Here is a 26,482-nt window from a genome sequence, read left to right as displayed (position 1 = left end):
CCTGACCTCGTGATCTGCCCGCCTTGGCCTCCCAAAGTGCTAGGATTACAGGCGTGAGCCACCGCGCACCCAGCCTACAATTTTTTTTTTTTCTTTAATTAGCGGGTATGGTGGTGCACAACTGTAGTTTCAGCTATTCAGGCGGCTGAAGTGGGAAGATTGTTTGAGTCCAGGAGGTCAAGGCTGCAGTGAGCCGTTATCGCGCCACTACCTTTCAGCCTGGGCAACAGAGTGAGACATTGTCTCAAAAAAATAAAAATTAAAAAAAATGTATAGGGAGGTTAAGGACAGGGTCTTTGTTATCACCATTTATATTACCAAGAGTTACTGTTTTGAGGTTGGCTAGAAATCTGAGTGCAGACAGGCAAAGAAGTTGCCCCACATCACAAAGCAAGTAAAGTCAAAACAGATGACACTATCACAGGCTATTCCCAACGTATGTTTTTTCCTGTAAAAATATATTATTTGGTCTTGACTAGAGGTGTGGGCCCTCAAGGTGAGGCAGACAGCAGCAACACATGGGTTCAGTTTACACATTTATTATACAAATCCCCTTCCAGTGTGGGTAATGTCTTGGGTCCAGATCCATTGGTATAAAAAGAAAAGTTTTAACACCAGGAAAAGGGGGTAGGGGAACTCCCAGCTCTGAAAATCACAGATAGGTATCATAGAAAACACAACTTGTGTGGGTTTGATTAAAAAGTGGTGGATGGGGGCTGGGTGCAGTGGCTCACGGCTGTAATCCCAGCACTTTGGGAGGCCAAGGCGGGCAGATCACAAGGTCAAGAGTTCAAGACCAGCCTGGCCAATATGGTGAAACCTTGTCTCTACTAAGAATACAAAAATTAGCCAGGCGTGGTGGCGTGTGCCTGTAATCCCAGCTACTCGGGAGGGTGAGGCAGGAGAACCCAGGAGGCAGAGGTTGCAGTTAGCTGAGATTGCACCACTGCACTCCAGCCTGGTGACAGAGCAAGACTCTGTCTCGAGAAAAAAAAAAAGAGGTGGAAGGAAAGCCAAGGAAGGTGAGTGGCCCGTGGCCTGTAGCCAGACCTCACCTGAGGATTTCACTGGCATCTACCGGGTGCCAGATCTGGTAGATGCCAAGTTCAACCCCCACAGGATCCCAGGACACAGCACACCTGATGGCTCTTCCCTTTACTCCTCCTGTGGGGCCTCCTGACTGGGGGTGGTCAGGGCAGAGGCCATGGGCACAGACGGGGTTGGGCTCCTTCAGGCATCCCACCCAGACTGCAGTCCTTCCAAGTGTGGGCAGAGAGCCCACTGCCCCAACAACTGCCCTGGCGATGCGTGGCAGGGATTTCTGTTCACACCGGAGTCTCCTGGCTGCCCTAAATCGCCCTGAGACCCGATATGGTCCATTTTATGGAGGGGGTTCCTGAATGGAACCTGGTTGGGCATGGGAACAGGAATGAACCCAACCAGATGAGATCACAGTTTCCCTTTTATAAAACACCTAGTGTTGGAGGAAGACAGTGAATACCTAAGTCACAACTGTAAACATAAATGGAGGAAGGGGCTTGGGGTCCCCATGACATCATCCCCTCTCTTTTAAGCTGGCTGAAGGCCCCCAGTCCCCAGCACAGTGTGAGAGAAGAAGCAGGGTGTCAGACACCTTCCTGGGCCTATGGGGAGCCAGGGGCCTTGGAAGATTAGATTGGCGCACTCCGCTCAGGACTGAGAGCAACCACATGCCAGGGCCCAGCGAGGTCAGCTGTGTGCTCCCCAGATTGGAATCGTGCCCAGGCCAACAAGGGACATATCAGAAGGGGTCAGACCAGTGTCCCCGGGGTCTGGGTGTCAGAACTGGAGGACTGCTCCCCCTCTAGCGTCAGGTCACTTAAACGAGCGCTCAGCTCCGGGGGATACAGGAAGTCCGCGTAGTATCTTTAGAAGGGGTAGCAGGAATCCGGAGGACAGGGCGGGGAAGACAAGAAGAGGAAAAGACAGACAAGACACAGAAAAAGAAAGGAAAAGAGGCTCGTTAAAGAGGTGGAGGCAGGCACAGGACAGCACTTTCAGGCTCCGGGGCATGGAGAAAAAAGGAAGAAAACAGCAAGGGGCATGAGATGTCCCTTCCTCCCGGCACCCTGGCTTCAAGGCTCATCTTCAGCCTATAACTTGATAAAGAATTGCTGCTACCAGTGCCCAAGATCCCCTCCACCAGGACCCCATGGACTAATGCCGGTCATGTGCAGTAGAGTGACCCTGTGCCATCACAGCAGCTAGTTTCCTCATGGTCCAATTCATTAGCTATCATGACTAGCCACTCCCTGGCCTGGATATCTTCACCATCTGCCTTAAGAGACCCCTACCCATCAGTAAAAGCACCCCCCATACCTGCCAGAGACAGGGGGCGCCGTGAAACTCCTCGAGTGTGGGAGTGGCGCTTGGCTGGGGGTCCCGTACAGCGCCTGGCCCACCTCATAGCAGCGGGCATGGAGGAAGGGTGGGTGTGGCGGGCCCACGGAAGGGAGCACAGGCCGGCGCTGGGGCCCCGCAGCCAGTCCCGAGTTCCGGATGTACCAGTCCCGCAGCCCCTCCAGAGCCAGGTTCTTGTGGCCACTGCGTTCACCAGCCGAGGGGATACGGGTGGGTGGGGGCATCCACAGCAGAGGGTTTGGATGCACCTCAGGGCCCTCGGCAGCCTCTGGGGGCAGGCCACAGGGCTTAGTGCGGGTGGCACGGGTGTGGGGGTCCTTGGTGCGGAGGAGGGGGCTGTTGCTGTCAGCTGCATACACAGGTGGTGGGCCGGGGAGCATGGTGAGGAGCCCATCCCGGCGGGAGAGGGGTCCTGGGACCTCAGCTGCAGGCAGCAGCTCCCCCCAGCCTGCTCCACCGCCACTGCGGGGCAGGCCCCGGTCCAAGGAATAGTCCAAGAGGAAGTCCCCACACACAGGTGGGAGCCGCGGGGCACCTCGAGAGGCAGGGGCAGCTGAGCTAGGCCGGGCGGCCCGGGGAGGGTCTGGGGGGCCTGCTGTGCGGGAGGAGAAGGCAGGGGTTGGTTGGGGGCGCTCATACAGCACCTCACTGCTCTTGCAGACTGGGGGGCCAGAGGCAGAGGGAGCCAGAGGGTCAGGCGGGGAGCCAGCTCCCCCACCAGCGGCCCGGTCCACCAGCAGGGCCTCAGAACTGTTGCTGCGGCGGGTGCGAGCTACGAAGAGGGAGGCGCGATCGGAGGCAGGGTCCGCCCGGGGAAAGCCCATCTGGGAGTCCTGGCTGCCGGACCACTGACGAGAATGAAGGCCTTCAGGTCTGGGGTGAGAGGCGAGGGTCATGGGAATAGGGTCAGAAAAATCAGGCAGAAGGCGTGCAGTGCCCTCCCTACCCCACCCCTTTCTGAGCCTTCACTTTCACATCTCCAAATGGGCCCAGGGTTGGAAGCTGTGTGTATAAAGGTGGCAGGTAGTGACATGTAAAAGGCAGCTGAGGTTCTATCCTAGGCTAGGCGGTCAGGGGTAGAAATGCGTGGGGGAGGCCTGGCACTGTTAGCTCCAAGGGAGGTGTAAATCTGTGTAGGGACTCAGAGGAAAGGCTAGCAGAGTAGATGCCGGGCAGGGGGCTATTCCTAATCCAGCTGACCCCTCTCCCTGCTAAGGCCGTTCTCATGGCTCACACGGCCTCCAGGATTGAGTCCTAGGCCTTAGGGCTCACATGTAAAACCCTGCCTGAATTCTCTATCCGACCATACGTATGAATCACCCAAAGCTACCATTCCAACAGCCACTATTCACAGAATGCAAGCCCCACAAGGACGGGGACTTGGTTTTGTTCAGAGCCTGGGGAAAGTAGGCACTCTGTTTAAGAAGCAGAAGAGGACAGTGGTTAAAAGCATGGACTCTAGAGTAAAACTTGCCTGGGCTCAAACTCCAGGACTTCAGTTTACTAACAAGTTACTTAACCTTTCTGTGCCTCACTTGCCTCATCTATAAAATGGGAATAACAATAGCACCCACCTCATAGGGATCTCATTATGATTAAATGAGTTGATGCCACGTAAAACACTAATTCCTAGAAGGTGGCAGGCACTCAGTATATGTTAACCAGAACTTATTATGTCCATGTCTTTCAAAGGCAGATATTATTATTTCCATTTCACAAATGAGGAGACTGACTCAGAGAAGGGGAATGGCTTGTCCAAAGTGCACAGAAAAGCCCATAGTCAAACTTTGATGCTTCTGCCCCAAATCCCTACCCCATCATCCACCGAGATGCCTGCTCACCTTTAATGCCCAGCCTCCCATGTCCCACACTTTTTGTTTTTTTGTTTGTTTTGAGACGGAGTTTCGCTCTTGTCACCCAGGCTGGAGTGCAATGGCACGATGTTGATCTCAGCTCACTGCAACCTCCGCCTCCCAGGTTCAAGCGATTCTCCTGCCTCAGCCTCCCAAGTAGCTGGGATTACAGGCATGCTCCACCATGCCCAGCTAATTTTTGTATTTTTAGTAGAGACAGGGTTTCACCATGTTGGTCAGGCTGGTCTTGAACCCCTGACCTCAAGTAACCCGCCCGCCTCAGCCTCCGAAAGTGCTGGGATTACAAGCGAGAGCCACCATGCCCAGCCATCCCACCTTTTGATAATGCTGTCCTCAAGCTTCCAGTGAGAACTAATGGTTCCCTCCCCTCTGATCCTCCACCCCACCCTCAGATTCCCCTTACTTGCAGAGCTGGGGGCCAGCACCCCGGGTGAGGACAGGGGTGGCAGGCACACTTCGCCCCTCAAAACTGGAGGCACTCCTGGGCAGCGAGCGTGTGGGGCTAGACAGAGACAGGCAGGCCTAGGTTAGAGACTATACCCACCAGCAGACCCTCTGCCAGCCCAGACTTGCTATCCCATTCCCAGCTCCTGCGGAGGGGAGGAGGGGCTCATTCTCACCTGGTGGGGCTGGCCACAGAGTTCCGCCGGCTCTTCAGATCCCCATAAAGATCTGATGGAGGTGGTTTCCATGGGGTTCGCCGCTCAGGGCTCCCCCCAGATACTGCCCGCAGTTGGTCCCAAGCCTTGGGTGGTGAGGGGCGCTCGGCCAGAGAGAAGCAGCCATGGGGCTCCTCTGAGTGGAAGAGAGCAAGTGGGATAGAATTCAATGAGGGGGGCCCAGAGGGGGCAGGACAGGCTGGGGGGCAAGGCCATGGGGAGGGGCAAAGTGCTGGGACAGGTTAAGCAGGCTGAGGAGGAGCTAAGGCTGACAAGTAGGTTCTGGGGCTCTGGGGCTGGGGTGGGGTGAGGCTATGATGGGGGACCCATAGGAAGATGGAGCATGGCTAAGGAGAAGCTGAAGCAGCACAGGAGGGGCTGGGCATCAAAGGATGGGCTGATCATGCAGGATGTGGTCAGATGAATAAAGGGGATGGGCTGAAGGGACGTAGGAGTCGGGGGCAGGTTTGGGGGATAGGAGTCCTCACCATTGTCATGGCTGGCCCCAGACTCTGAGAGGGAGCTGCTCTCTGAGTGCAGAACTACGTCCTCTACAGGTGAGAGGGGAAGAAGTGGGCCTCTCACTCCCAGGCCTGGGTGCCACCCCCTTACACCACTGGGTGGGCACCTCTACTTGGGCCACCTTCTGGACAGTTTCCGCCTCATCCTGTTCCCTTCCCAAGAATCTGCTTTTACCAGAGCCCAAGACCACCCCAGTTTGGTTCCTGACTGTCCCGGCAGATATTCATCAGTGCCCCACAGTTTGTCCTTTCTGGTAAGCCAGTTTGTCACAACTCTTCTCACGGGTTGGGCCACTTGAGTTGTGCCTACCTCCCGGTTTTCACCAGCCAGCCACCCATCCCAGCCCTACCACGTCCATTCACCAATGTCCACTCTCACACCCTCACCAGGGGATGCTCACCTTGGCTGAGCTGAGCAAGGCGCATGCCCAGGCAGACTCCCTGGGTGGTGATCACTGACCCCGTGGACACTGGCAGTGGCTGGGGCAGCGGGAGCACTGGGAGGCCAAGGCGGGCCCGGACATCCCCGAGCTGCTCCTCTAGCTCGTGCAGCCTCCTCAGTGCGTCTGCCTGGACCTGGCGCCGGCGCCGGCGCTGCTCGGTGCTCAGATCAGGGGCCAGGGCCAGGCGGCGGGCGGCCGCCGCGATCTGCTGCTGCACTGACACCTCGCGCTCCAGGGCCTCAAGAGCCAGCTCCTGTTGGGCCCACCCAAATGTTGGAAATGGCCAGGAACAGGGACCTGGCGGGGCCAAACCCACTAGAGGCTGGCCTGCACTTCCTGCAGCCTATTCAGACCTATTCACCCTGGGGAGGGGGCGGGTCAGGGCCTCTCTTGGTGAAGGGCTGGGTCTGTTCATCTTCCTTAGGGTGGGAGGCCTGTCCTGACAGGGACCATCATCCTCCCTCATCGCAGGAACCTACCTCCAGAAGCCCTTTTCCTTCTCATCTTAGCCTCTCCCTCACCTGGCCACAAGTCCCCTCCCCACACCTTCCTCCTGGCTACTCCTCTGTACCTGTCCCCTCTCCCCACCCTCTTGCTCTCCACACCCATCTGCTCACCTCAGCAGGGCACAAGGAGTGGTGTGCTTGGTTGGGGTGCGGTGGAGGGTAGGCGCGGGCTGTGGGGGGCCGCCGGCGGACCAACTGGGGCCGTTCACCAGGCTCTAGTGGGCACTCAGGGGGAAGCTGGCCAGTCAGCTCCTGGTGGGAGGCAGGGGTCAGAGACTACCAAGGGTTAGTTGGAAGGATGGGGTGAAGCATTAATGATCCCAGAAGCTATAGAAGTCCTCCCAGGAGCCTGGCCCTGCTCAGCAACCACGCACGATACTCCCCTCCCTCCTACCAGTATCTCCACCAGGCAGGTGTGCCCAAACCTCAGTGGCCCAAACCCCCTGTGGTGGTGGGCATGGGAGGCAGGGAGACCTGCTTTGGAATCCAGAATTGTTTCGTTTTTATAAAGGTGACACCATCGAGATCCTAAGTATTATATAACTCCCTTCAGGGGCTGTGGCTGTGTGGTCTGAGCTGTAGTAGTATTTCCGGCACACTGTAGGCATTCACAGTAAGAGGGGTAAACTGAAACTACAGATCACCCTGTGCCAGTTCAGGTCAGACTGTGCTGCCAAATTTTGGACAGAACCTGTTTTCTGAGGTTTGTTGGATTTGAAATTGTCAACAGTGGGCCTGTATTACCGTATATATTTTTTTGAGGTGGAGTTTCACTCTTGTTGCCCAGGCTGGAGTGCAATGGCACAATCTCAGCTCACCGCAACCTCCACCTCCAGGGTTTAAGCGATTCTCCTGCCTCAGCCTCCCAAGTAGCTGGGATCACCACGCCCAGCTAGTTTTGCTTTTTTATTTATTTATTTATTTATTTTTTTTTTGAGACAGAGTCTTGCTCTTTCGCCCAGGCTGGAGTGCAGTGGCGCAATCTCGGCTCACTGCAAGCTCCGCCTCCCGGGTTCACACCATTCTCCTGCCTCAGCCTCCCGAGTAGCTGGAACTATAGGTGCCCGCCACCATGCCCGGCTAATTTTTTGTATTTTTAGTAGAGACGAGGTTTCACCGTGTTAGCCAGGATGGTCTCGATCTCCGGACATCGTGATCCGCCCACCTCAGCCTCCCAAAGTGCTGGGATTACAGGTGTGAGCCACTGCGCCCAGCCTAATTTTGCATTTTTAGTAGAGACGGGATTTCTCCATGTTGATCAGGCTGGTCTCGAACTCCCGACCTCAGGTGATCCACCTGCCTCGGCCTCCCAAAGTGCTGGGATTACAGGCGTGAGCCACAGCGCCCAGCCTATTTCATTCATTCTAACACATCTAAGCTGAGCTTTGAGGAGAAAGTGGGTGACAGGGAATCTACAGCCAAGACAAGTGGTTGAGGAATTGCCACCCAAGTCTGTCTACCTAGGGGCCCCAGCTCCTCACCTCCTCCCAACCTCCCCGCCTGATACCCCTAGGGCCCGGCCCTCACCGCCTCCTGGAGACACACTTTGCGGAGCTCCTGAAGTTTCAGGCTCAGGGCCTCCTGCAGGGTCCGCTGCCGGTCAAGCAGCCCCCGCAGACGCTCTGACTTCACCTGGGGGGCAGCCTCTCCGAACAGGGCAGCTGGACACAGAGGGAACAAAGATCAGTGAGACAGCCAGGGCATTCTGGAGCAGCTGTGGGGCAAGGGACCGATTCTTCCCGAGCAAGCAGGTGGTGATTCAGAGCAGGGGAGGAGGCAGCAGGAGGGGAAGCAGCCACCGACCTGGGGCATTGAAGGTAGGAGAGCTGATCAGCTGACCTTTGACTTCCATCTTGGTGCTGTCGAGAGGCCGTGGCTGATGGCTGGACAAAGTCTGGCAGTGACACACAGGAGCCGTTAAGGAAGCACATCCCATGATACCCCAACCCCCAGCCCTTCCCAGCTTCCCATGTCACAGCAGGGAATAAGGGGTAACCTGGGCCCCACGTGCCTGCTTGACCTGCCCTTTCAGAATCCGTGTGGATGTCTGGACCCACTTGGCCCTGGTACCTTGGTTCCCTTCGCATTGAGTAAGAGCACAGCAAGTGGGGAGCTGGGCGGACTTACAACGCCTCCTCAGAGGCCCATGGGTCACAGCCACGAGTCTTGCCTGGGGAAGGAGAATTAATGGGACAGATTCAACCAACTATAACAACAATGGACACGCAGTCAACACCTGGGTGCCTGCAACAGTTACCTATGATGCCACACTGAATCTTCAGAGCCACCCGGAAAGATTTGTATCCCCATTTTAGAGATGAGGAAAGGCACAGAGGTGAAATAACTGGCCCATAGCCACAGACATAACCCAGGCCCACCCCTCTGGTCCTACACTCTCGCTCATGAGAACCACTCTAACTCCACCAACTTCCTCATAAGCTCCCTGGTCCCTCAGGCCTCAGGGCCTTTGCCCAGGCTGTGGATGCTGCCTGAAGTACTTTCTTCAACCTCTCACCACCCCAGCCCCTGCATCACACTTATCATTCTAGAACTTAATTATCACTTCCACAGTTATATCCTCTCACAAACGGTTGTCCAACAAGAGATTGTGCCTCCTGGAACATCAACGAGGACAGGAAACATTATCTGTCCCATTTTCATCAGCATCACCAGCACCCTGAACACGGCTGTACACACAAGTGCTCAATGAATGGGTGCCAGCTGAATGAATAAAAGGTGGAGTAAGTGAATGAGGAGGCAGTGGAGCCAAGGTTCAAGCTCAGATCTGTGGGTCTGTGCTTGTCCCAACTCCATTCCGTAGCTCTAGTGCAGCAAGGAGAATGTTCACTTGACCCAGGGTCCCTCCAGCCCCTCTCGCCACGACAGCCTGTCCTGAGCCTAGTGTAGGGAAGTCCTGCTGCTGGGATTTGTGAGAAGCAAAGTCCACAGCTGCAAATAACGAACCACCTGCCTCCTGCCTCCTGCCTCCTTCTCTGCCCTCGATGGCTCAGCTGACCATGGAACCTGCCTTGGCTGGCCACCCCTCCTCTGGAGTTTGCTCCCTTCCTTCCACATCATGCTCAGTCCCCAGCTGGGCAGCTGAGTGACATCACCTCCCACCACCTGGCCTAACCTAGGTGGCAGGTGACTGGGAGGGCTTTATGGGGCCACAGAGCTCCCATTATCACCTACCTTGAAGTCAGCAGCTTGTCATGACATGTTAGCCTGGTGTGAGGAAGACCGAGCCAACCAAGGAGGCATGGGTTCAAGCCCCTTCCCCATCTGTGTTTTGCGGGGTGAGGCCAAGCTGCTTTAAGTGTCATGTTTCTCTGCAGTCCTCCTGCCTGCCCCATAGGGCCTGTACCCCTCTCTTGAAGCAGTGGTGCCCTGCCTTCGATGACAGGGGTGGGGATCAGTCCCTAAAGCCTTTTGACAAACCCAGGCCCCACATCCCCACTCATCTAAGGTCTGACACTTCCCAGCATGGCAGGGGTTCCTCCACATCCCAGATCACTGGGGCTCCAACTTTCCCAGCCCCTATTTAGGCCCAGGGAACTCTCACAGGGTTCCCTGGAACCTTCCTTTACCCCCACAGGAACCCAACTCCATCCACGGTCCTCCTTGCCAGCACTGGTCCTAATCCCAATCCCATGCTGGGCTGCTTCAATTCTTTTTTTTTTTTTTTTTTTTTTTGGAGATAGGGTTAGGCTGGAGTGCAGTGGTGGCACGATCTTGGCTCACTGCAGCCTCCACTTCCCAGGTTCCAGCAATTCTCCCACTTCAGCCTCCAAAGTAGCTGGGATTACAGGTGCACGACACCATGCCTGGCTAATTTTGTATTTTTAGTAGAAATTAGGTTTCACCATGTTGGCCAGGCTGGTCTCGAACTCCTGACCTCAGGTGATCCACCCGCCTTGGCCTCCCAAAGTGCTGGGATTACATGCATGAGGCATTGAGCCCAGCCAATCCTTTCTTCTCTAATTTCTCAGAGCGTCCTGGAAGTCCAGACAGGGTCCACACAGGAACCCCAACTCCTCCCTATCAGCCCGACCTCAGGGGGACATAGCTAGAGTATGAGTCATGGGGTCACTGGGCAGGCTAGACACAGTCAACGCCCCACACCCCCACACCTAGTTCCTAAGCCTCTGCCTTCGCTCACCTGCCCTCTGCATACTTGCCTTGTGGCCTGGGGCTGCCTCATCCCCACCCAGATGGCGAGAAAGGGATCCCAGCAAACCCCTCCCCAGCACACCCCCACACCAACCCCAGGTCTCCCCCTACCAGTGACCCCATGGCCCCCATCCTGTCCCAGGGACCAGGTGCAGCGGGAGAGCAGCAGAGGGCACCCCCCACACCCAGAGGCGGGCCCGGCAAGTTTTTCAGGTCTGCCATTCTGACACCACAGCCGAGAAAGAAATTCCTGGCTGTAATGACTGTTTACAACCAAGATACCTCACCTGGGTGGCACCCCAACACTTGGGGGGTCATTTCCACATCCTGCCACTATTACAGCAAATACAAACTCTCAATGTCTGGGCCATTCCCCTCCCCAGAGCCCCTGCTTCCTCCACTTTAGTGAACAAATCAGGCATAGGCAGGCAGGTGCCTGAGTAATGGTTTCTTAGTAGCCCAGTCTGGTCTTTCTTGGGGAGCTGGGCCCTGGGTTGGGGGAGGACAGAGGCTACTCCTGGGGGGGAGTAAAGGAAGCAGGGATAGGGTGGAGAAGGGGGGACTCATACTTCTCTTTTCCCCGATCCCTCCTCGTCCATTTCCGGCCGGGAATCGGCTTGGTGCCAGGAAAGGAAATTGGTGTTTTGGGCTTTGCCCCGTCCTCAGGCCCTCCATTCTCACTGCCCCCCCACACCCCCACCACCACCCTGCCCTGCACTGTTGGTGTGCCTCTCCCACAGACCTGGCTCTCTACCGACGGAAACTTCAATACACCCTGCCCCAGCCCCCCAATGCCCTTATCCCCCTCGCACCCTGGGCCCACTGCTCCCAGGTGCTCACCAATGCCAGAGAGTGCTGTGGGGTAGCCTCAGATACCTCAAAAATAGTTGTCTCGACCAGGCCCTGGCTCCGGTTGGTAGTGGCAGTGAGCAGCAGTGGCAGATGCCTTGGCCACCTCCCACTAGGCAATGGCCCAGCCTACCTGGCCAGGAACTGGGCCGGCCCATACCTTTTAACCCTTACCTGTCTGCCACGAGGACTAGGGTCACCCCGGGGGCAATTTCAGGGCCAGGTCCACTCAGGGTGCCCAGCATGTCTAAGAAGACAGCCTGGGCCAGGCAGGGTAGCTGGTGCCTGTAATCTCAGCACTTTGGGAGGCTGAGGTGGGAGGATCGCTTGAAGCCAAGAGTTCAAGACTGTGCAACATAATGAGACCCCCATCTCTAAAAAAATTTTTTTTAAAACTGGCCAGGCATGGAGGCATGTGCCTCCTCACCCCGTATACTTAGCAGAAAACTGGGAAGAAGGGCTGAGAGTGGTGGGAGTAGCAGCTGCCTCTCCTACTGCCCAAATTCCCAGAGGATTAGATGCTGCCCACCCAAGAGGCACCTTGGATCTGGGCCATAGAGGTGTGGGGAGCTGTCAAGTACATGGGAGGCTTCGGGTATAAACTGGGTTTTTGTCTCTTGGCAGTAAGCATCACATTCTAAGGCCCCTACCCTTTCCTCCCAGGGCAAGGCAGTGGTAGAAGGCCTTGGGGCAATTCCCACCCTCACTGGAGAATAGTTTCCCAAGTTGGGGACAGAGGAAGTCAACCTTTCTAAGGACAGGCCAGGTCTCAAGATCCTTCTGTGGCTCCAGAAGAAATAATCTCAACAAATCAAGCACAACTTACACCCTACAAAACACTTATGGGTTTTGATTCCTCTTGGTTCCTACAAATGTAGCAGGATGGCACAGACCCAGCCTCCTCACAGCCATTTTATAGATGCAGAAGCTGAGGCCTGGAAAGGTGAAGAGGCCTGAATCAGATCACAGTGGCAAAAGAGCAGGTGAAATCAGAATTTCCGGGGGCTGGGTCCTGGCTGGGAGGCAGACAGAGGCTACTCCTGCAAGTGGGAAGGAGAAGTAGGGAAGGGGACTCATGCTTCTTCACATCCATGCTGGGTCTCTCTTCTTTGGAGAGTCAGGTTTCATGCCAGAGAAGGAAATGAGAGCTTTGAGTCCTTACGATGTACTCTTCCTGCCTCCCCTCACCCCGCCCACCACCACCTCCATCACCATCACCACCACCACCACCACCACCACCACCACCACCACCACCACCATCACCACCACCACCACCACCATCACCACCACCACCACCACCATCACCACTACCACCTGGGCTCTGGGCCAGTCTCGGCACACAGCACACATCCTGTGCTCCATTCAGGACCATCTGCTCTGTGACCCAGGGCCCAAGCCCTACCCAGACCCCTGCAGCAGCCCACACCATGACCAGAAGTGAGGAAAGCTGCAGATGGGCCGAGCCTAAAGAGGAACTCACTCTGAATCAGCAATGCCCCAGACTCACACTATTAAGGCCTCCCGCCATCCCTGCCCACCTTTCTTCCTGGGTGTGAGATTTCCAGCATGGAACACAAAGGCCCCTTTCATCGCCTTCCCCCCTTCACTGCCTGGGGCGGGCAGTGCTAAGGTGGGCATTGGGTGTCTGTGGGGAGTGTCCTCTCGGCTACAGCCTCTCCCACCTCTTATGGGCCACCAAAGATGTTGGGAAGCGGGACAGTAATAAAATCAGAGCCAAGAGGGATGAGAATCTGGCTGGCAAAGTAGATTGAGTCTCAAAGCTTAGGTCTCCTCATCTGTAAAATGGGTAAAAGGTGGTTACAGAGACAATGGAGGCCCCAAGTAACTTTGAAAGGCATTTCAAAGTGCAAGGAAACATACCATGTTATTAATGACTCTTACCAACAACAATTAATACACTCACACAGAGGTGGGCTGTTGTGGGGGTAACTGGGGGAGAGCAGGTAACTGGACCTCCTGGGCCAGGCAGACAAATGGGGCAGAGTCACTAACACACATCATTGCCCTGGTCCATGACTTTTAACAGCCTCGAAGACCACCCAACCTCTAAGCCCTACCCCAGCTGGGCCCTGGGCCTCACGTGACCCTGCTATCACTAGTAAATGGTGAGTCTGGGATTCAACCCAGCGCTGCCACTTACTAGCTGTGTGACTGCTTGAACAAGTCACTTAACCTCTCTGTGCCTCTCTGTCAAATGGGGACGATGATAACAGTATGTACCTCACGGGTCTATTGTGAGCATTGAATCAGTTAATACATTTAAAGCTTGTGCAGAACAGTGCCTAGTAAGAGCTCAGTGTATGTTGGCTGTCACAGTTACAAGTATTCTTCCCCACAGGAAGTCAGGAATCAAGTAGATACATTCAGATACATTTTTTCCAGACAGAGCTGGTGTCCTTCAGTCTCACTTGATACATTTGAAACAGTTGTTTTTCCTCAGATAACTTGTCTGAACTCTTGCTATCCAAAATCAGAGATTAAATGTATTTCGACGCAATTTTTTTTTTTTTTTTTTTTTTTTTTGAGACGGAGTCTCACCCTGTCACCCAGGCTGGAGTGCAGTGGCATGATCTCGGCTCACTGCAACCTCCACCTCCCAGGTTCAAGCAGTTCCCTGCTTCAGCCTCCTGAGTAGCTGGGATTACAGGTGCGTGCCACCACACCTGGCTAATTTTTGTATTTTTAGTAGAGACGGAGTTCCACCATCTTGGCCAGGGTGGGCTCGAACTCCTGACCTCGTGATCCACCCACTTCAGCCTCCCAAAGTGCTGGGATTACAGGCTTAAGCCACCGCGCCCCGCCTCAGATGCATTTTTGAGACAGAACTGGTATCCCTCAGCTTCCAAATCCTACTTGCTATCTACACACAGTACCCTCCCTGCTCACCAAATGAGACATATTTGAAACAGAGCTGTTTCCCTCATGATCCAATCTCTCCTTTCTCAACATTAAAAATGCAGGAACCAAATACATTCAGAAAAATTGTCTGAACTCTCACCATCCAAATGCAAGAACTGAATGGATTTAGAAACATTTTTGAGATACGACTGGTATCCCTCATTCTTGAACTTTCCTTACCCTCCAAACAAAATGCAGGAACCAATTACATAACAGGGTACCCTCACTATCCCAACTCTTGTCCCTGGAGCTCAGGAAAGTTCATAGATTTGGATACATTTTTTAGTTAGTCATTATTCTTCATTATCTCAATTTTCCCTACTCACTATGTAAGATGTGAAAACAAAATACCTTCAAATAACTTGGTAGGTTTCACTGTCTGAACTTTGGGCACTCTCCCTCTCAGAATTCAGGTACCAAATAGATTGGGACAGTGAGGAATGCTTGTTTTGTTATCAATAGGTTTGGATAGATGTTCAGGATAAATAAGATAGGTCTGGCATCTTGTTATTCAAACTCACTAGTCTCTATGAGAAATGCAGGAACGAAACCTAATTGAGTAACACATTACCCTCTAGCTATCCAAGTTCTCCCCATCATCCTCAGAATCAAGGAGATTCGGACAATGAGGGGAACTCTGCATTATTGTTATTACTGTTACCACTGGATAGGCCTGATTCTTACATCCAGTGACTGCCTGGCCTTCTCCCCCACAGACAAGCCCCACAGAGGTGGAGTGGACTTAGCACCAAGATTTTTTATTGCTTACTGCTGAGAGAAGGAGGATGAATCCTTGACCCCATCCCTCCTCTATACCAAGCCCCGAAGTCTTGGCCTAGAATAGACTTCTTCTTTTTCAGGCCAGGAAAGCAGGGATCATGCACCCAGAATCAAACATGGCCTAGAAGATTCATACATACCCCTGGGTCCCCCATCTCTTCATATTTTCTCAACTCTTCCCCCCAACATGAGGCAGTCCCCAACACAGCAAGACTGGAAACATGACCCAGACCTCTCAGACTCCCAGAAAGTCACTGAATAATTTAGTGTATTCTTTCACACTTGCGGAGGGCAGGGGCGTAGGAACAGTTGCATGCCCTCCTGGGGCAGGAAGAGAAATGTAAGCTCTATGTAAGATCACTAGGGTGGGGATAGGGGAGATCACATACAAAAACCCCCATCAGCCACGCAGGGCACATAGGGCTGCTTGCTCTTGCTAAGAGAAGCATTTGGGATGTACTTCAGAGGTCCTGGAAACAGCAGAATCTTCAAGTTCCGGGCACAGTATAATGGGACCCCTGTCCTGGGCTCAGAAGGGATGGCAAGTGGATATTAGGAAGGAAGAAGATCTGAACAGGGTGGAGGGGCATGGTAAGGGGGAGAACACCCTGGGGCTGGGATGGGAAGGGAAAGAACAGGAAGGAGTGTAGGGGACAAGATAGAACCAGAGTTATCGCAGGATGGAGGTCAGGGGATGGGATAAGGTGAGGTTCAGGACAAGGGTCAGAGAAAAAGTACAAGAAAGAGACAAAACAGCGGGGCAGGGGTCAGGATTAACATAGAACAGCAGTCAGAAGACATGACTAGGAAAGGCTAAGCCAGTGGTCAAAGGAGGGGACAGGGAAAAGGGCAGGTTCAGGATGGAGGTCAGGAACAGGAAAAGACCAGGACACAATGAGGATAGGAATGAGTATGGTGATGGGACAAGAAAAGAGGGAAAAACGGGGCAGAGTCAGGGGCAGGGACAAGGCAGGAGACGAAGGTGGTGAGCCAGGATGCAGATCACGAGTATATAGGAGAAGATATCATATAGGGTGCAGAGAAAGGACGGAAGTTAGAGGGCAGGAATCAGGACAGAACTACACCAGATTGTGGTTAGGGGGACAGGACATGACTGGAAGAGGTTTGGAGACTGGATAAGAGTTTAGGGAACAGACAGGTCAAGCGTCAGGACAGAAACTGGGGTCAGTGTTGGGCATTAGGATAGGGCAAGATGTTTCAGCGATGAGACAGGGTCAGGCAAGGATCAGGGTCAGGTCAAAGATCCCCAGGACAGAACTGGATGGGGTTTGGGGTCAGGACTGGATTTAGGGGGACAAAACAGGGGTTGAGGATCATACCAGACCAGAATATGGTTGGGTCAGGGCCCGGATGGAAGATCCTGAGGCCAAGGCCAGCAGGGGTTGAGGTTTAAAAAAGATGTAGTCAGGTCGGAAGGGGTCAGGGCTGAGGCCACGGGGTCAGAGGTCGCGGGTGCGCGCGCAGGTACGCCCCGTCGGCGTTTCCGAGCCTTCACCCCACCCTGTCCCCTCCCTTCCTCCGCAGGCGGGGCTGGTTACTCACCAAGGGTCCCCGCGCCGCGGTAGGCGGGGTCGGTGTCGGCCGGCCGGGGCAGTGGACGCGCCCCTCCCTCACTGCGCCCTGCTCGTCCCCGGGCGCGCGCCTGCTCCCCTTCGGCGCCCTGCCCGTGGGCCGTGTTCGGCTGCGCTCCCGTTAGCCGTGGGGGCCAGACGGGGGTCGCGGGGAGGGTGGGAGGGGAGCGCCGGCCCGGCCGCAGGCGATGGACCCCCGCCCCCACCTCTAACTCGGGTCTGTCCGCTTCCAGCGGCACAGCCACCTCCGCCGCTCAGCCAAGCCTAGGGGGTGGGGGGACCGGGGGGCGGGGCACGAGACCACAGCAGCGGCGGAGACGAAGTGCGCAGGCGCCGGCTCGGGTCTTCGATTTCCTTGCCCTGGGAGCGCCAGGAGCGAACAAGCTGGGAGCGCGTGCGCACACGCTTTCTCGAGGGCGGCGGAGCCCTCCCTCGCCGAGGCCACGCCCCCTCAGGGAGCCTACTGGCGCCCCTCACCCCAAGTCGTCCCCCAGGGACCCTCAAGCAGTACCCCAAGCTGCTCACTGTAAGCTATCCCCACACCTCTAAACCCCAGCTACCCTCCCTGTTGTTCCTCAAATGCATTCCAAACCAACCTCCATTATCCTCCAAATTATATCCCCAAACTACTGTCTGTTGATTCCAAGCGGTACCTCCAGTCCACCCTCTATGGACACCCAAGCTGTAGCAGTAAACTACCTTACACTACCCCCAGTTTGCTCCATCAAACCATCTGCAATCAGCCCTGAAACCATTACCCTCCAAACAGCATGTCCAAATCACCTGCTATCTACTTCCAATGTGCACCCATAACACCCTCCATTGACCCCAAACTCCTCTCCATGTACCCTCCAAACCATACTCCATTGACCCAAAATGGCTCTCCAGGAGCCCCCAACACCAGCCCAAACATTCCTAATTACCCTCAACGTGGGCCTCACCTGCACCACAAAATAATCCTACAGTCACCCACACTACCTCCAAACCATGTTCCATGGACCCCTCTTACCCAGCCACCTTTCATTGACCTCCACTCGTATCCCCACAAAATTACCTTCCAACAGCCCCTATCACTGTGCCATATAACCCAACTACACTTTCTGTGGTCTTTCAACTGCATTTCAAGCCACCCTCCAGCACCATCTACACCTCTAACCCACACTCCACTGACCCAAACTGCACTTCAGACACTCTCCAACAGTCCTCAACTGTACCTCCGAATAGCCACCAACCATCCTGCTGTAGTTACCCAATTGGGCTCCCAAATCATACTCCAGTGGCCCCAAATGTGTCCCCTAAGCCCTCCAAAGACTTACATGCACCCTGGATCATACTTAAGTGACCTAAATTACAAAGCACTCTCAGTGATTTTTTTCTTAAAACAACTTAACTGGGATATAATTTATGTACCAGGCCGGGCACAGTGGCTCACACTTGTAATCCCGGCACTTTGGGAGGCCAAGGCGAGTGGATCACTTGAGGCCAAGAGTTCAAGACCAGCCTGGCCAACATGGTGAAACCCCGTCTCTACTAAAAATACAAAAAATTAGCCGGGCATGATGGCTCACACCTGTAATCCCAGCTACTCAGGAGGCTGAGGCAGGAGAATCGCTTAAACCCAGGAGGTGGAGGTTGCAGTGAGCCAAGATAGTGCCACTGCACTCTAACCTGGGCAACAGAGTGAGACTCCATCTCAAAAAATAATAATGATAATTATGTACCATAAAAGTCATCCACGATTAAGTGTGCAATGCAACAACTTTAGTAAATTTACCTAAGTGAGGCACAGGGGCTCACACTTGTAATCCTAGCACTTTGAGAGGCCAAGGTGGGCAGATCACCTGAGGTCAGGAGTTCAGGACCAGCCTGGCCAACATGGTGAAACCCCCATCTCTACTAAAAATACAAAAATTAGCCAGGCGTGGTGGCAGGCACCTGTAATCCCAGCTACTCACGGTGCTGAGGCAGGAGAATAGCTTGAACCTGGAAGGCGGAGGTTGCAGTGAGCTGAGATCGTGCCACTGCACTCCAGCCTGGGCGACAGAGCAAGACTCTGTCTCAAAAAAAAAAAAAAGAAAAGAAAAGAAAAGAAAAAGAAAAAGAAAATTTACCAAAGTGTGTAACAATCACTATAGCCCAGTTTTAGAGCATTTCCATTACCCCCCAAAAAATCCCTCATGACTGAATGCCATTCCCATTCCTAACCATAGGCAACCACAAATCTACTTTCTGTCTCTATAAATTTGCCTTTCTTGGACATTTCATAAAAATGCAATATGTGGATTTTTTGTGTCTCACATCTTTCATTTAGCTTGATGTTTTTGAGGTTCATCCGTGTGGTAGCATGTAACAGTGGTTTGTTCCTTTTATTGCTGAACAGTAGTCTATCCAATAATTTTTAACTTCTCTCCAAATTACCCACCAATAGCTCCTCAACCACAACTCAAAACACCCCTCTGACATCCAGACTTCAAAACAGACCCCCAAACTGCACACTGGACCATACCTACCAGCCCTCAACTGTACCCCAGACCACTCTATAATCCCCAAATATCATCACTAAACTTCCCTCCCGAGCCTCATCTTCACCCCTAAACCACCTTCCAGCAGTCTGCTCTACATCCTCAAACTGCTCTTTATCGACTCCCAAGAATATCCCCAAAATGCCTTTTCAGTAATACCCAAACCTAACTCTAAACTACTCTCCAACAATTCCAAACCCCACCCCTAAAATTCCCCTTCCAACAGCCCCAGCCATGACTCTACCCACTAACTACCTTCCTTTGGTCCCAGAACTGTAGACCCAGACTGTAACCTCAAACCACTCTTCACTGACTGCCATGCCCAACCTTGTCTTTTTTTTTTTTTTTTTTTTGAGATGCAGTTTGGCTCTTGTTGCCCAGGCTGGAGTGCAATGGTGAGATGTCTGCTCACTGCAACCACCGCCTCCTGGGTTCAAGCGATTCTGCTGCCTCAGCCCCACAAGTAGCTGGGATCACAGGCATGTGCCAACACGCCCGGCTAATTTTGTATTTTTAATAAAGACGGGGTTTCTCCATGTTGGTCAGGCTGGTCTCGAACTCCTGACCTCAGGTGATCTGCCCGCCTCAGCCTCCCCAAGTGCTGGGATTACAGGTGTGAGCCACTGCACCCGGCCCCAACCTTGTCTTAAATTATGAGCAACTACACCCACAAAACATCTTTCAATTTTTCCCAACAATACCACCCAAACCACCCTCCAAGAACTCCCAACTACACCCTAAACTGCCCTCTAATAGCACCCAATGCTACCTGTAAACATTCCCCATTTACCTCCCCACAGTCTCCCAACTATACCTCCCATCCACCCTCCAATGACCCCCCAGATCCCACCTCAATTTTCCCTTTGATGGCTCCAACTGCACCCAAATGCTTTCCAATGGCCTCTAATTATACTCTCAAACTGCCCTTGGTAATCCCCAACATAGCCCTAAGTCCTTCCAGTGACCCCCAACTCTTCCCCAAAGCCATCTGTAGTTCTTCCCTGTGGCTGCTGTAACCAATTACTACAAACTTGGTGGCTTAAAAAAACAAAGAGGGCCAGGCACGATGGCCCACACCTGTAATCCCAACACTTTGGGAGGCCGAGGTGGGCAGATTAAGAGATCAAGAGATGGAGACCATCCTGGCCAACATGGTGAAACCCCGTCTTTACTAAAAATACAAAATTAGCCGGGCGTGGTGGCACATGTCTGTAATCCCAGCTACTCGTGGGGCTGAGGCAGGAGAATCGCTTGAACCTGGGAGGCGGAGGTTGCAGTGAGCCGAGATCTTGCCACTGCACTCCAGCCTGGCGACAGAGCGAGACTCCATCTCAAAAAAAACAAAAAAAGAAAAAAAGAAAAGAAAAAAAAAGAAACAAAAACAGAAATTTGCGGTGGCTCACCCCTGTAATACCACCACTTTGGGAGGCCCAGGCAGGCGGATCACTTGAGGCCAGGAGTTTGAGACCAGCCTGGACAACATGGCAAGGTCCCGTCTCTACTAAAAAAAATTAACAAAAATTAGCCAGGCATGGTGTAGTCCCAGCTACTAGGGAGGCCGAGGTGGGAGAATCGCTTGAACCTGGGAGGTGGAGGTTGCAATGAGCCAAGATCATGCCACTGCACTCCAGCCAGGGTAATAGAGCGAGACTCCATCTCTAAATAAATAAATAAATAGCTACCTCTCTTAAAAACAAACAAACAAAAAACAGAAATGTATTCTTTCACAGTTTTAAGGGCCAGAAGTCTAAAATCAGTTGCACTGGGCCAAAATTAAGGTGTCAGCAGAGCTGCACTCCCTCTGGAGGCTATAAGTCAGGGATCTCCAACCCCTGGGCCAAGGACAAGTACCAGTCAGTGGCCTGTTAGGAGCCTGAGTGGCAGGCAAGCAAGCATTAACACCTGAGCTCCAGCTTCTGTCACAGCAGCAGTAGTATTAGATTCTCATAGGAGAGCAAACCCTATTGTGAACTGTGCATGCAAGGGATCCAGGTTACATGCTTACAAGATTCTCCTTATGAGAATCTAACTAATGCCTGATCATCTGAAGTGGAACAGTTTCATTCCGAAACCATCACCCACCACACTCCATGGAAAAATTGTCTTCAGACCAGGTGAGGTGGCTCACACCTATAATGCCAGCACTTTGGAAGGCCGAGGCAGGTGGATCACCTGAAGTCAGGAATTCCAGACAGCCTGGCCAACATGGCGAAACCCCGTCTCTACTAAAAATACAAAAATTAATCAAACATGGTGGCGGGCGCCTGTAGTCCCAGCTAATTGGGAGGCTGAGGCAGGAGAACCGCTTGAACCCAGGAGGCAGAGGTTGCAGTGAGCCGAGACTGCACCATTGCACTCCAGCCTGGGAGACAGAGTGAGATTCCATCTCAAACAAACACACAAACAAACAAAAAGGACTATCTGTTGCCTCTTCAGGCATTCTTTGGCTTTTGGCAGTCATATCACTACAGTCTGCCTCCGTGGTCAAATTGCCTCCTCCTTTTCTGTCAGTCGAATTTGCTTCTGCCTACCTCTTATAAGAATATTTAGGATTACAGTTAGGGTCTACCAGCTAACCCAGAACAATCTCCTCATCTCAAAATCCTTAACTTAATCACACCTGCAAAGTCCTTTTGTCACGTAAAGTAGCATTCAAAGGTTCCAGGGAATTAACCAGGCATGCTGTCACACACCTGTAGTCCCAGTTACTCAGGAGGCTGAGGCGGGAGGACTGCTTGAGTCCAGGAGATGGAGGCTGCAGTGAGCCGTGATCATGCCACTGTACTCCAGCCTGGGTGACAGAGTGAGACCTTGACTCAAAAAACAAACAAACAAACAAAATGGGTGAGGGGGCAGGCGCCGTGCCTCATGCCTGTAATCCCAGCACTTTGGGAGGCGGAGGCAGGCAGATTGCTTGAGGTCAGGAGTTCAAGACTAGCCTGGCCAACATGGTGAAACTCTGTCACTACTAAAAATACAAAAATTAAAGGGGCATGGTGCAGCATGCCTGTAATCCCAGCTACTTGGGAGGCTGAGGCAAGAGAATCGCTTGAACCAGGGAGATGAAGTTGCAGTGAGCTGAGATCACACCACTGCACTCCAGCCTGGGTGACAGAGCAAGACTCTTAAAAAAAAAAAAAGAGTTCCTTGGCTGGATGCGATGGCTCACGCCTGTAATCCCAGCACTTTGGGAGGCCGAGAAGGGCAGATCACGAGGTCAGGAGATCGAGACCATCCTGGCTAACACGGTGAAACCCCATCTCTACTAAAAATACAATTAGCCGGGCATGGTGGCGGGTGCCTGCCTGTAGTCCCAGCTGCGCGAGAGTCTGAGGGAGGAGAATGGCTTGAACCTGGGAGCCGGAGGTTGCAGTGAGCCAAAATCACATCACTGCACTCCAGCCTGGGCGACAGAGTGAGACTTCATCTAAAAATAATTAATTAATTAAAAAAAATTCCAGGGATTAGGACATAGGACATAAATATATTGGCAGGGTTGGAGGGGATTATTCAGCCTACCACACCATCTTATGACAGTTAACATCTGTTCCTTAAACCACCTTACAGAAGGCCGAACTCTATCTCTAAAAACCCACCTTCCTATATTCCCTCCAACTGTACCCCAAACCATCCTCCACCCATTAACCATATTCCCAATCCACCCTCCCAATAGCTCCCACCTGCACTCTTAAACTGTCTTATTGAAGCCCCATTCCTCCCTTCAAATGATCCTTCAAATCCTTCAAATGATCCTTCAAAGACCTTCAAATGATCCTTCAATTGCCTGCAAACTGTCCTGTTGTAGAACCCAAACTCACCCCCAAGCCACCTTCAATCACCACTCATATCTATCCCTAAATACCCCCAACTTCACCATCCAGCTGCCCTCCCACTTCGCTCCACATGTCCCCTTCACAGCACCTTGAAGTTGTCTTGCGGTGAAACCCCAGATAAGGTTGCAGTGAGCCGAGATCGCACCACTGCACTCCAGCCTGAATGACAGAGTGAAATCTTGTCTCCAAAAAAAAAAGAAACGAAAAAAAAAAAGGAACTCCAACTATATGGCAGGGGTGCAAGTATTGAGAAAGTTGAGAATGAGATATTGACAGAAACTAGGGCTGGGCCTGTGGCTCATGCCTTTAATCTCAGTGCTATGGGAGGCCGAGGCAGGCGGATCACTTGAGGTCAGGAGTTTGAAACCAGTCTGGCCAACATGGGGAAACCCTGTCTCTATTAAAAATACAAAAAAAATTAGCTGGGCGCTGTGGCGGGCACCTGTAATCCCAGTTACTTGGGAGGCTGAGGCAGGAGAATCGCCTGAACCCAGGAAGCAGAGGCTGCAGTGAGCCAAGATAGTGCCACTGTCCAGCCTGAGTGACAGAGCAAGACTCCATCTCAAAAAAAAAAAAAAAAAAAAAAGGAGAGAGAAAAAGAAAAAAGAAGGCCAGGTGTGGTGGCTCACGCCTGTAATCCCAGCACTTTGGGAGGCTGAGGCAGGCGGATCACGAGGTCAGGAGATCAAGACCATCCTGGCTAACATGGTGAAACCCTGTCTCTACTAAAAATACAAAAAAATTAGCCAGGCATGGTAGCAGGTGCCTGTAGTCCCAGCTACAGGCACCCGCTACCTGAGGCTGAGGCAGGAGAATGACGTGAACCCAGGAGGCGGAGGCTTGCAGTGAGCCGAGATCGTGCCACTGCACTCCAGCCTGGGCAAGAGCGAGACTTAGTCTCAAAAAAAAAAAAAAAAGAAATGAAAAAGAAAAAGAAAAGAGAGAGAGAAACCCAGAAAGATGCAGGGTAGGCATATCATGCAGGGTGTCGTGGGATATCACTTGTCATGGAGACATTTGAGATGCGTGTGTGAAGCTGTTTTTTGTAGGATTGGGATGTGTGACAGGATAATTACTCTGTGGCTCTACTGCTGTAAATATTTGTTGCCAGTCTGTTGTTAAGTCTTTTAACTTTGTAGCATCTTTCATCAGACAGTATGTAGTTTTATTTATTGATTAATTGATACAGAGTCTCATTCTGTCGCCCAGGCTGGAGGGTAGTGGTGCAAACACGGCTCACTGCAACTTCAAACTTTTCAGGCTCAAGCGATCCTCCTGCCTCAGCCTCCCAAGTAGTTGGGACCACAGGTGTGCATCACCATGCCCGGCTAATTTTTCTTTTCTTTTTTTCTGAGACAGAGTCTCACTTTGTCGCCAGGCTAGAGTGTAGTGGTGCGATCTTTGCTCACTGCAACCTCCGCCTCCCGGGTTCAAGAGATTCTCCTGCCTCAGCCTCCCAAGTAGCTGGGACTACAGGCCAGGCGCGTGCCACCATACCCAGCTAATTTTTGTATTTTTAGTAGAGACGGGGTTTCACCATGTTGGCCAGGATGGCCTCAATCCCTTGACCTCGTGATCCTCCCGCCTCAGCCTCCCAAAGTGCTGGGATTACAGGCGTGAGCTACCATGCCCGGCCTAATTTTTAAAAAAATTTTTTGTACAGACGGGGTCTCCCTACGTTTCCCAGACTAGTGTCAAACTCCTGGGCTCAAGCAATTCTCCCACCTTGGCCTCCCAAAGTGTTGGGATTACAGGTGGGAGCCACTCCCCCGGACCCTCCTCTTTCTTCTTTTGTAAAATTAGCCATTCTTACATGTTTGTTTTTGTTTTTTTTGAAACGGAGTCTAGCTCCGTCTCCCAAGCTGGAGTGCAGTGGCACGATCTCGGCTCACTGCAACCTCCACCTCCCGGGTTCAAGCGATTCTTGTGCCTCAGCCTCCCTAGTAGCTGGGATTACAGGCGCACGCCACCATGCCTGGCTAATTTGTTTGTATTTTTAGTAGAGACAGGGTTTTGCCATGTTGGCCAGGCTGGTCTTGAACTTCTGACCTCAAGCGATCCACCTGCCTCGGCCTCTCAAAGTGCTGGGATTATAGGCGTGAGCCACCGCACCGAGCCATTGTTTTTGTTTTTGAGACAGAGTCTCACTCTGTCGCCCCAGGCCGGAGAGCAGTGGCGTGATCTCGGCTCACTGCAACCTCCGCCTCCCGGGTTCAAGCTATTCTCCTGCCTCAGCCTCCCGAGTAGCTGGGACTACAGGCCAGGCGCAGGCCACCATGCCCGGCTAATTTTTGTATTTTTGTAGAGATGAGGGTTTGTCATGTTGGCCAGGCTGGTATCGAACTTCTGGCCTCAAGCGACCCACCCACCTCGGCCTCCCAAACTACTGGGATTACAGGTGTGAGCCACCGTGCCCAGCCCATTCTTACATGTTTAAGGCATCATAGGAATTTTAACATTGGATCTACAAGTTCCGTTTTAGAATTTTGAGTGGTACAATTGGTAATGTATTCTTTTTTTTTTTTTTTTTTTTGAGACTGAGTCTCACTCTGTCACCCAGGCTGCAGTGCAGTGACGCCATCTTGGTTCACTGCAACCTCTGCCTCCCAGTTCAAGGGATTCTCCTGCCTCAGCCTCCCGAGTAGTTGGGATTACAGGCGCCCGTCACCACGCCCGGCTAATTTTTTGTATTTTTAGTAAAGACAGGGTTTCACTGTGTTGGCCAGGCTGGTCTCAAACTCCTGACCTCAGGTGATCCACCCGCCTCGGCCTCCCAAAGTGCTGGGATTACAGGCATGAGCCACCGCGCCCGGCCGGAAGTCATCTTTATTATGTAGAGGTATCCCCCTTGTACAAGATGGTTGTGTGTGAGTATGGATGAGTTTACGAAAGCAACTGACAGAGCTGTGAAATAATGATGCCAATACAGGAAGGTCCAAGGTAAATGAGAGCCCGGTGAAATTCCTGGAGGCGCAACTCAGGGTGGGGTCTTGGGATGCCAGGAAAGAGGAAGGGAAGGCTATAGGTCTGGGTGTTTCGTGAGCTATTTGCACCTGATGATGTGGGTGAGACCCTCCGCCGTGTGCGAGCCGGCTTGCATGCGTCTGGCATACAGAAGCGCTCAGTGAATGTTGAATAAGTGAACAAATGAGTGAATCAACTAATTTTGGGAAGCTTCTTGTATGCCAAACAACCTGCTAGCACTTTTCATACATTATCTTTAATCCTCAGAACAACCCTGCCAGACAGGTATTTTGACCCCCATTTAACAGGCCAGGAACGCTGAGGCTGGGAGAGGGGAGGTCCCCTTCCCTATTCAAACCTGGATCTTTGTGATTCCAGAAGTCGTCATTCACCGAAGGGACCAGATTCATCCTCCCGTCAAGAATTTTTAAGCACATATTGCGCAGCGCA

The 26,482-nt window shown here is 52.7% G+C and overlaps 1 protein-coding gene across 13 annotated transcripts; it reads right to left on the bottom strand.

The window, feature by feature from the left end:
• Window positions 1-523: 523 nt before the first annotated feature.
• CCDC120 (coiled-coil domain containing 120) lies at window positions 524-26,441 on the bottom strand. Of its 13 annotated transcripts, none has more exons than XM_054472253.2 (11): window positions 26,391-26,441; window positions 8,415-8,573; window positions 8,243-8,297; window positions 7,931-8,064; window positions 6,515-6,655; window positions 5,856-6,150; window positions 5,422-5,484; window positions 4,895-5,069; window positions 4,678-4,776; window positions 2,359-3,273; window positions 524-1,905 (listed from the first exon to the last, which is right to left on the bottom strand). In XM_054472253.2, exons 1-11 carry the CDS (start codon window positions 26,418-26,420, stop codon window positions 1,791-1,793), a joined length of 2,181 nt encoding a protein of 726 aa, XP_054328228.2. In that variant the 5' UTR covers window positions 26,421-26,441; the 3' UTR covers window positions 524-1,790. The 13 variants fall into 13 exon arrangements, with proteins under 13 accessions (XP_054328228.2, XP_063516911.1, XP_063516912.1 ...); XM_063660841.1 differs by having other exon boundaries at window positions 8,207-8,297; window positions 26,391-26,440; XM_063660842.1 differs by lacking the exon at window positions 26,391-26,441 and adding an exon at window positions 16,685-17,047 and having other exon boundaries at window positions 8,207-8,297; window positions 8,474-8,573.
• Window positions 26,442-26,482: the final 41 nt, after the last annotated feature.

The sequence above is a fragment of the Pongo pygmaeus genome, chromosome X, assembly GCF_028885625.2.
Source record: "Pongo pygmaeus isolate AG05252 chromosome X, NHGRI_mPonPyg2-v2.0_pri, whole genome shotgun sequence".
NCBI lineage: Eukaryota > Metazoa > Chordata > Mammalia > Primates > Hominidae > Pongo > Pongo pygmaeus.
The sequence above is the reverse complement of the archived record's forward strand: the minus strand, read 5'-3'. Positions and strand labels throughout refer to the sequence as shown.

Bases quoted from the DNA above. Each gene is read 5' to 3' on its own strand.
- CCDC120 (XM_054472244.2), bottom strand. From the start codon at position 9,481: ATGATGTGGAAGGAAGGGAGCAAACTCCAGAGGAGGGGTGGCCAGCCA. The intron at 8,574-9,370 runs GTGGTTCGTTAT...CTCCTTCCCCAG, and splicing joins AGGCAGGAGGCAGGAGGCAG to GCAAGACTCGTGGCTGTGAC. The intron at 8,065-8,206 runs GTCGGTGGCTGC...CTCTGTGTCCAG, and splicing joins TCCTACCTTCAATGCCCCAG to CTGCCCTGTTCGGAGAGGCT.